The sequence below is a fragment of the Aplysia californica genome, unplaced genomic scaffold (assembly GCF_000002075.1).
Source record: "Aplysia californica isolate F4 #8 unplaced genomic scaffold, AplCal3.0 scaffold00281, whole genome shotgun sequence".
Lineage (NCBI taxonomy): Eukaryota > Metazoa > Mollusca > Gastropoda > Aplysiida > Aplysiidae > Aplysia > Aplysia californica.
In genome coordinates this window covers 634,386-645,437 of record NW_004797551.1, presented here as the reverse complement: position 1 = coordinate 645,437, position 11,052 = coordinate 634,386, and the positions used below count along the sequence as shown (strand labels likewise).

General features: G+C 42.1%; 1 protein-coding gene across 1 annotated transcript; it reads right to left on the bottom strand.

Moving 5' to 3' along the window:
• Positions 1 to 621: 621 nt before the first annotated feature.
• LOC101855348 lies at positions 622 to 10,919 on the bottom strand. Its single transcript, XM_005101399.1, has 7 exons — positions 10,879 to 10,919; positions 9,786 to 9,879; positions 7,943 to 8,104; positions 6,454 to 6,585; positions 4,881 to 5,076; positions 2,047 to 2,284; positions 622 to 814 (listed from the first exon to the last, which is right to left on the bottom strand). The coding sequence occupies exons 1-7, from the start codon at positions 10,917 to 10,919 to the stop codon at positions 622 to 624; spliced, it is 1,056 nt and encodes a 351-aa protein (XP_005101456.1).
• Between the last annotated feature and the right edge of the window lie 133 nt (positions 10,920 to 11,052).

Below are 11,052 nucleotides of genomic sequence, written 5' to 3'. Positions count from 1 at the left end.
TGAAAGGCGGTGGAGGGAGGGGGGGTGTTGTTGAGAAATGCTATACACTATACAAAAGCTGTTATTTTATTACTTTTCTAATTATCATTATTGTATTTGTAGGTAAAAGTAAGATAATTTAGTTAAGAAGATCTTGTACAAAGAGCAAGGGGGGTTGAGGGAGGGGAATTAGGAAAGAGATATTTAGCATCATCATCATCATCATCATCATCATCATCATTTTTTGGTAAGCAGGGTAGGAGGGAGAGTCTTGTTTTAATTTTAGACACAAATAAAATAACAATATAAAATGTTTAAATTTGTTTAATCATCATCATCATCATCATCATCATCATCATCAACTTTGTAAATGAAGAGCTCAGCCCATGTTGCCGAAGATGCGGCCATAAAAAGGAGGATATCAAACATATGTTTGAATGTCCAGGAACAATGGCAATTCGAATGGAGTTATTTGGACGAGTGGAGGGGCCTCTAAGTATATTGACAATGGAGCCGAAAAAGAGCCTCGCTCTCGCTCGAAGATTTCTTCGTGGAGTCCGCCAGGCCCATTAAGGAAACAAAAAAAAATCATCATCATCATCATCATCATCATCATCATCATCATCATCATCCCGCAGGTGCTCAGGGACTACTCACGTTGACGGTAAGCACGTTCCCCTCCAGTGACTCACTCACGATCGTCTTGTGCGGTGACGTAATCACGGTGCTCACGTGACTGACATAAGGAGGGAGGAAGAGGAGGAGAACCGTGTCCCTCCCCTCCGCCGTGGCCGTGTCCGATAGACTCAGCATAGTGTCTATCTCCACGCGGTCCCTGAAATATGGTTTTAGGAAAGGTTTTACGGCGCTCGCAACTGCATAAAAGTGAGGCGTGCAGACAAAATGAGTTACTTCTCGCAATCCACAAAAGGAGATATTGGCCGAAAATCGACAGTGAGGTAAAAATCTGTAGATTTTCTATTGATGACACCATACACATTCTTTAACTATAACTTGTGTTTTATTATTTCACAATTATAAAACGTAAAAACTTCACCTATGAACCTTGTGTATCCATTTCCTTGAAAACTTGAATCTGAGAAATCACTCATTTTGTCAGCACGCTTCATAAAGGTCATATGAGCGCCAAGGGGTGGATGTCAACAGAGAAGTCCAAACGGGGAATCGGGCTTACTCTGCTCACCTCTCTAGTCTCAACAGCACAAAGTCTACTTCGACTATCAAGGCACCAGGGAACTAGCAGTTCACAAGAGAGTGATTAACATACAAAAGAAGTATAGGGAAAAATGACGATAGTAAGGATGAGGGGGGAAACATCTGCAGTTCCCCTGTGTTGTTCCGGCACAGTGTGAACATGACATTGATAAATCAGCCCACTTACTATTGCAGTGTGCATAAAAACATACATGTGTACATACCCTGTGAGTGAATGGCCTGTATGTGTGCATAGCCTGTGTGTACATACCCTGTGAGTGAATGGCCTGTATGTGTGCATAGCCTGTGTGTGTGCATAGCCTGTATGTGTGCATAGCCTGTGTGTGTGCATAGCCTGTATGTGTGCATAGCCTGTGTGTGAATGGCCTGTATGTGTGCATAGCCTGCGTATGTACATAGCCTGTGTGTATATACCCTGTGAGTGTGCATTGCCTGTATGTACATAGCCTGTGTGTATATACCCTGTGAGTGTGCATTGCCTGTGTGTACATACCCCGTATGTGCATAGCCTGTGTGTGTGTACATAGCCTGTGTGTACATAGCCTGTGTATGTATATGTACTGTGTGTGCAAAGTCTGTGTGTGTGCATAGCTGTACATAGCCTGTGTAGGTATGTGGGTGTGTGTGTGTGTGTGTGTGTGTGTGTGTGTGTGTATGTGTGTGTGTGTATCCATGTACTGTGAGCGCATAGCCTGTGTGTGTATGTGAGTGTGTATGCGTTTGTGTGTGTGTAGGTGTTTTTGTGTGTGTATGTGTTTGTGTGTGTGTATGTGAGGGTGTGTGTGTATAATATATACTGTGTGTGCACAGTCTGCGCGTGCATGTACTCACGAGGTGGAGTTGACATCATCCCTCGATGACGTCATGTTAAACTCCAGCTGCTCTGACCCCGTCCTCACCACCGTCACTGCAAGGTCGAGGATAAAGATGAATCTTGCCACGTGGAGGCCAAAACTGGCGTAAAATATCTCGCCGTTCTGCGCCAGCTCATGGTCCGCCATTTGTATTGTGATGTCAGCGGAAATGATGTCATCGTCGCTTTTGTAGTCATCCGTGTGCCTCGTCACGCCTGGGGAAGAGTCGTGTTCACCACGTTCACGTCATTAAGTGTTTACCACGTCATCATTCACGTCATTAAGTGTTCATTCACGTCATCATTCACGTCATTAAGTGTTCATTCACGTTACCATTCACGTCATTAAGTGTTCATTCACGTCATTAAATGTTCATTCACGTCATTAAGTGTTTACCACGTCATCATTCACGTCATTAAGTGTTCATTCACGTCATCATTCACGTCATTAAGTGTTCATTCACGTCATAAAGTGTTCATTCACGTCATCATTCACTTCATTAAGTGTTCATTCACGTCATCATTCACTTCAATAAGCGTTCATTCGTTGACCTCACCAGTTACGTCATGAAAAGTTCATTCACGTCCTTAAGTGTTTGTTTACGTCATAAAGTGTTCGTTTACGCCAATAAATATTATTCATTCACGCCATTAAGTGTTCATTCACGTCATTAAATGCTAATTTGCGTCATTAAGTGTTTATTCATTCACGTCATTAAGTGTTTATTCATTCATGCCATTAAGTGTTTTTATTCACGTCGTTAAGTGTTTATTCACGTCATTAAGTGTTCATTCACGTCATTAAGTGTTCATTTACGTCATTAAGTGTTCATTCACGTCATTAAGTGTTCATTTAGGTCATCAAGTGTTCATTCACGTCATTAAGTGTTTATTCACGTCATTAAGTGTTCATTCACGTTATTAAGAGTTTATTTACGTCATCAAGTGTTTATTCATGTCATTAAGTGTTTATTCATTCACGTCATTAAGTGTGTATTCACGTCATTAAGTGTTCATTCGCGTTTTTAAGAGTTAATTCACGTCATTAAGTGTTCATTCGCGTTTTTAAGAGTTAATTCACGTCATTAAGTGTTCATTCACGTCATTAAATGTTCATTCACGTCATTAAATGTTTATTCATTCACGTCATTAACTGGTTATTAAGTATTCATTCACGTCATTAAGTGTTCATTAACGGCATGAAGTGTTCATTCACGTTAGTATGTGTTCATTCATTCACGCTATAATTCACGTCATGAAGTGTTTACTCGCGTCATTAAGTGTTCATTAATATCATTAAGTGCTCATTCACGCCAGGAAGTTGACAAAGTTTGCTTTTTGCCAGAGTTTCACTTCATTTTCAGCACAAATAGGCACAATAAGTGCAGAAGACTAGAGGTGTCACCAGAGCGCAACTTACAAAAGACACGTCGAAGAAGGAGAGATAAGAAAGATATTGATTTTATAAGAACGAAGGAGTAAATCACACTAAAGCACCTACCAACCACCCAAGTTATCGAAGTAAAAAGATTCACGGAAAATAAAAACAACAACATCTAAAACAACGTCTCCATAATGCTGTTCCCCGCGAAGCCCTTGTGGATAGTGGGAGTCTCCGTGATCCCCACAACTTTTGCGATCAGTTCATTGGTCTATCAATCATGAATCAATCAAGTGGATGTACTCAATTATAACTCAATCGTACTGAAATGGAATGTAAAGTCTGAAATAATTAAGCTCATAACCCCCCTCCCCCACCTCACCTGCCTAAAAAAAGAAAAAGAATACCCATAACAAAACAACACAAACCAAAAAAGCTACCCCCACGCCACCCCAGCCGCCTAAAAAAGGAAAATAAAACTATTTTTAAAAATATAAAATTTTAAAAAGCAAACAACCCCCTCCCCCAACAAAACAACAAAAACAAAACAAAAACAAACCAAGAAAAAGACCAAACAAAAAACAAACAAACAACAACAAAAAACAACCCCTGCGTCTGTCATCAGCAGCACTCAAATGGGGAGTGTGTGGTTGGCGGGTGTTCTGGTGTGGTTTGCTCCTTCTTTCCTATCAAACAACTATCGTCCGTATTTTCCCTTCTTCTTTTTTATGCTTGTTACTCTCTTGTAACACACCTAATCTTCTGCCTGGCGCTCATACGACCTAAGGCTCTGGCCACACTGCAAGCAGAGCGGGCAGACCAGAGCAGAGCAGCGAAAATTAATACAACTAGCTGGGGCCCCTTTCGATGAAAGGAATGATCGGTGCATTATATCAACTAAAAGTAATTGGCCTACCATATAAATTTACACGCTACTGGAATAGGGCTATAAATCTTGAGAGATGCAAAAAAATTAGGTCTAGATCTATACTCTCAAAACAAAATGCGCCTTGCGAAATATCCCTTCCGGGTTTTCTAAAATTACAGATACCGAAGCGTCGGCCTACAAAAGCGATCGGCGAAATAAAGAAATTTAGCTTTTTGCAGCAAAACTGTCTCAAAACTGAAAAAACCAAGGGCGTCATAATCTGGAGAATAATTTAATTAATCTTTTGGCGAAAACCGCATGTCGATCGACGCAGCCATTATAAAGCCTTTTGAATAGCAAAATTCGGCCACCACAAATAGATAATAGAAGACAAAGAGGTGACTGGCCATCTGACCTGCCTCGAGTCGCACCGCGAGTCACCTCTTTGTCTTTGTATTAATGTTCACTGCTCTGCCCGCCCTGCTTGCAGTGTGGCCAGAGCTTTATGCAGTTGCGAGCACCGTAAAACGGTAAAACCTCTACTAAAAAAAACCCCAGCTCACAAGGATTGGAGACGACGCCCAGATTTTTCTCCCACTTGTTGATTTGCGAGGTGTCCAGAGTGGAGGTCTTGGTGTCGGTGAACTCTGAGTCATACTTGGTGAGGTCTCCCAGGTTCCGGCCCGAGCTGGAGATCTGCACATCCTCAACCGTCATGATCGCCGATGTGTTCACGGGCATAGCCGAGTCTAGCCATACCTGGAAAAGGGGGGGGGGGGGGGCGATAAAAGATGGTGATAGGAGATGCTATTAATATGAACAACTTGGGAGGAAGGGGGGGAGGAGAGGAGTGAGGGAAGTTAAAAGATGGGTGACAGGTATGGGCTAATAATATGTCATGAAAAGCTTGGGAGGAAGGGGGAGGGGAAAGTTGACAAACGATGGTGATAGTTAAGAGCTAATACGTTAAATATGAATACCTTGGGAGGAAGGGGTGGCGAGGGGAAAGTTGGGGAGGGGGGGGGGGATAAAAGATGGTGATAGTTAGGAGATATTATTAATATGAAAAACTTGGGAGGAAGGGGGGAGGGGGAAAGGAGGGAGGGTAGATAAAAGATGGGTGATAGTTATGATGAGCTAATTATGAAAAACTTGGGTTGGAGAGGAGGGGAAAGTTGGAGGGGGGGGGGTAGATAAAAGATGGGTGATAGTTCATCATCATCCAGTGCCAGATTAGCGACAGACATCGGAGATCATGGTTCTCCATTCATTCCTTTGCTCGGATGCTCTAAAAAAAAAGCTACGTTTCCCTATTCAGGTGTCCCAAAGACTGCATTTGTCGTTTCCTGATTGTTTTTAACATTGACCATCCCACGTGGGCTTCATCAAGTTATGAGGTAATAATAATAATAATAATAAAAACTTGGGAGGAAGGGAACAGGAAAGTTGGTATTCGTTAGTATTCTTCTGCTCCATGTTAAAAAGAGGCATAGCCAAGTCTAGCCACACCTGAAATGGTCAAATGGTAAAGGTTTAACGCCTCTGTCAACATTATTAGGTTATTTAAGAGGCGGGACCTCCTATCTAGTTTAACGTCTGTCTCCGAAAAGGCTGAGCCAAGTGAGACATTCTTGCAAAGTGCCTTTCCCAAGGACACAACGTCGGGTCGAGCTGAGGCTCGAACCCCCGAACACGCAAAGCCACGATTACGAGCCCGGTAGCCTAACCACTAGGCTACCGACGCCACTAAAGATGGCGATAGTTACGAGCTAATTAAATAATTGTTCCCGCATCTGATCCGGACATTGGGGATTGCCTTGTTAGTGAGACAACTTTCTGGGCGGTCGGCATATTGTGATAGGGTGGCCAGTTCTTTTCCACGCCGCCTTTACTTCCCCAACTCGAAGTCAGGTATCCATTACTGCTGGGTGGGCAGGAAGATGCGAAAAAATCTCGTGTCCGAACCGAGGCTCGAACCCGGACTTTCCACTTCGGAGACAAGCTCACTAATCCCTCCGCAACATCTCCCTTTATGAGCTAATGTAATGAAAAACTTTGGAGGGGAAAGTAAGGGAAGACGTTGGTACACAAACAGACAGAGGGACAGACAGACAGACAGACAGACAGACAGACTACCTTGGAAGATGTACATCCCGGCACCTGGAACAAGACGTTGACGGTCTTCTTCTCGGCGATGTTCATGGACACAGGGGGAGAGCTGGTGACGTTTGGCGTCACGGCAGACCCGTTCTCCACCGTCACGTTATCCTGGCCGACACAACACGGGCGTGGGAGGGGGGAGGGAGGAGGGGGTATGGGGGGGGGGGGGAAGAGACACAGTTGTGGTTCATATAAAGGTTTAGCTTTTAGAAACAATAGAGAGCACACCGTTGTGGTTCATAATGGCTTAATTGTGGTTCATAATGGATTAATTGTGGTTCATAATGGCTCAACTCTTAGAAACCATAAAGGAAATATTTAGTTGTGGTTCATAACGACTTAATTGTGGTTCATAATGACTTAATTGTGGTTCATAATGGCTCAACTCTTAGAAACCATAAAGGAAATATTTAGTTGTGGTTCATAACGACTTAATTGTGGTTCATAATGACTTAATTGTGGTTCATAATGGCTCAACTCTTAGAAACCATAAAGGACATATTTAATTGTGGTTCATAATGACTTAATTGTGGTTCACAATGGCTCAACTCTTAGAAACCACAGAGGACACACAATTGTGGTTCATAAAGGCTTGACTCTTACAAACAATAGAGACGACATAGTTGTTTCAGATCAACTGCAACAGCAGACTTCCTTACTTCCTTATAGGGGCGGCACACTTCCAACCGTCACACACAATGTGTTCCATGCCAAAACAGCACATCTTCAATGTGTTCCAAAACAGCACATCTTCAATGTGTTCCAAAACAGCACATCTTCCATGTGTTCCAAAACAGCACATCTTTAATGTGTTCCAAAACAGCACATCTTCCATGTGTTCCAAAACTGCACTTATATATAAATTTATAATATATATATATATATATATTATGTATGTGTGTGTGTGTGTGTGTGTGTGTGTGTGTGTGACTGTGTGTGTGTGTGTGTGTGTGATCTGCATAGACTTTCTCTCCCTCTCTCTCTCCCTCTATATATATATATACTAGCTGGGCCCCCTTTCGATGAAAGGAAAGATCATTGGCCTACTATATTTACACTCTTCTGGAATGGGGAAATAAATCTTGAGAAATGCAAAAAATGAGAAAGTCTATCTATTATCTATACTCTCAAACAAAATGCGCCTCGCGAAATATCACTTCCGGATTTTCAAAAATCACAGAGACAGAAGCGTCGGCCTACAAAGAGCGATTGGCGAAATTTTTAAAAAATTAGCTTTTTGCAGCAAAACTGTCTCAAAACTGAAAAAACCAAGGGCGTCATGATCTGGAGAATATTTTAAAGATTTTTTTGGCGAAAACCGAATGTCGATCGATGCAGCCATTAAAAAGCCTTTTGAATAGCAAAATTCGGCCACCACAAATAGATTAGATAGATAGATAGATAGATAGATAGATAGATAGATAGATAGATAGATAGATAGATATAGATATAAACAAGAACTGACCGCATAGACGTCTGTATAGAGGTCCACGTCAGCCACTGTGAGGGTCAAAGGGTACACCGAGATCTCCTGGTCGTTAGAATTGACCGCTGCGTGGAGGGTGAAGGTATCGCCCGGGGAAACGGTGGTGGTGTCCAGTAGTCTGACGACTGCCTCCACGCGGACCTGGGATAGGTGAGAGGGGTGGGGGGGTGAGGGGGTGAGGTGAGTCAAATTTCTTTCGTCCTGATCTCCCCTCCTTCTTTTTTGTGTTGTTACTCGCTTGTAACAGCTCTAATCTTCGGCACTGTTAGGACCTTATTGTGTTGCAAGAGCCGTAAAACTCTGACTAAAACTAAACTAAAGTGTCTCCACATGGTAGAATTAGGCTCTCGACAAACTTATTTTTAGGGCATATTGAGTTATTCGTATCATCTTAAGTTTGTTAATTAATTTGTCTTTCTTTTGATGGAAACAATGCCCATCTATTTTGAAAAGAAATTGAGATATTTGCATTTGAATAAATTGAGGGTCAGACGGTGTCTGAAGTTAAATAAGTGATGAAAATTGTCGCCGAATTTAGAGGACTTCCAAAAATTTAGAAACTGTATATTAACATGTTTGATTAACTTTTCCGTGAATATCCCAACAGAAATGTCTTGAAATGGATATAAGACGTATTGAGTACCACCACAACCTCTAAAAATATAAAACGAATCTACAAATTGTCACACGGCGGAAAAAAAATGTCTGTTCTTTTAATTTCAGTATTTTGACGAGAGAATGATTTTACCATGTTGACTCCCCAAGACAACAGGCCAATAGAAACAGCTTCCTTACACCGTTAGCTGTGACGTGGACATTGTCTACCCGTATGTTACACACTAACCCTTTCTGTCTATCCCTGTAACGTCTATCTACACACTTACCCGGTCTGCCTATCACTTGCCCTGTCTGTCTATCCCTGAGTCACACACTTGCACTGTCTGTCTATCCCTGAGTCACACACTTGCCGTGTAAGCTGTGACGTTGACATTGTCCACCCCTGTGCTACACACTTACCCTGTCTATCTATCTACACACTTACCCTGTCTGTCTATCTACACACTTACCGTGTCAATCTACATACTTACCCTGTCTGTTTATCTACACACTTACCCTGTCTGTCTATCTACACACTTACCGTGTCTATCTATCTACACACTTACCCTGTCTGTCTATCTACACACTTACCCTGTCTGTCTATCTACACACTTACCCTGTCTATCTATCTACCCACTTACCCTGTCTGTCTATCTACACACTTACCCTGTCTATCTACACACTTACCCTGTCTATCTATCTACACACTTACCCTGTCTATCTACACACTTACCCTGTCTGCCTATCTACACACTTACCGTGTCTGTCTATCTACACACTTACCGTGTCTGTCTATCTACACATTTACCGTGTCTGTCTATCTACACACTTACCCTGTCAGTCTATCTACACACTTACCCTGTCTGTCTATCTACACACTTACCGTGTCTGTCTATCTACACACTTACCCTGTCTGTCTATCTACACACTTACCCTGTCTATCTATCTACCCACTTACCCTGTCTGTCTATCTACACACTTACCCTGTCTATCTACACACTTACCCTGTCTATCTATCTACACACTTACCCTGTCTATCTACACACTTACCCTGTCTGCCTATCTACACACTTACCGTGTCTGTCTATCTACACACTTACCGTGTCTGTCTATCTACACATTTACCGTGTCTGTCTATCTACACACTTACCCTGTCTGTCTATCTACACACTCACCGTGTCTGTCTATCTACACACTCACCGTGTCTGTCTATCTACACACTCACCGTGTTGGCTGTCACGTTGACATTGTCCACACCTGTGTTGCACACGTAGCTCAGGTCCAGGGTAGCGATGTCAGTGTTCGGACCTCCGGGTGTCCTAATAAGGACAATAATGATAATAATAACGATAACGATAATTTAATAATAATAACAAAAACAATACAAATTTGAAGAAGAAGAAGAAGAAGAAGAAGAAGAAGAAGAAGAAGAAGAAGAAGAAGAAAAAGAAGAATCGTCATTATCATCATCACAATAATAATAACAGTAATCATCATCATCATCATCATCATCATCATCATCATAATAATAAATGGAAGCAAACAGAGCGAGCAGCTGAATAAGCGCTCAAACACTTACAAACTTTGAACCTCCATTCATTCACGCATCCCCTCCCCCTTTCCTCTTCATTCACTCATCCCCTCCCTCATTCTGACACACTTCGCTACTTTAGAATTACATTGTTTTATCAGAGATGTTGGCCGTTTTGAGTTTTTACATGAAAGACCGTGAGGTCAGAAAACAAATTACAGGTATGCTTTTTTTTTTTGCTCTATCAAAATTGTCGCTTTTAAGGACAAGCGGTCCAACCCAGATTTCGAGGGTTTTTCAGAAATCTTGACCGACACCAAAAGTGGGCATTGTCCCAACCTATAGGAGAAGTTTGGTTTCATTGGTGTGTATATTTGTTTAGTTAATGAACAAAATCTACTTGTCTTTTAAAGAAACTGAACAAGGGGCCAAACTTTACCTTCGATTTTCTCAAAATAGCATTTTTCGGAATAGCCCCCTTGTGCTTAAACGCGACCAATTGTAGGATTCTTCAAAGTCGATATCAAGATATTCAAAGAATTGCATTCTCAAAAGATTGGCATTGTTGCGAAACTCAACATTCTTTTGTATCAAATTTCTCCAAACTAAGTACGGAGCAGATATAACTTTGTCATTCAGGGGTCGCGACTTGCAAACACATGCACAGGCATTCAGACACAGACGCACACACACACACACACACACACACACACACAGATACACACGCACACACACACACACATACACACGCACACACATACACACACACACACACACACACACACACCTGGGCTCATATGTCTGTTTCGTCATCTGGTGCTTAAGCATGTTGTTTCACACACACACACACACACACACACACACATACACACACACACACACAGACACCTGGGCTCATACGTCTGTTCAGTCATCTGATGTTTAAGACAGGGCATGTTGTTTCACACACACACGCACACGC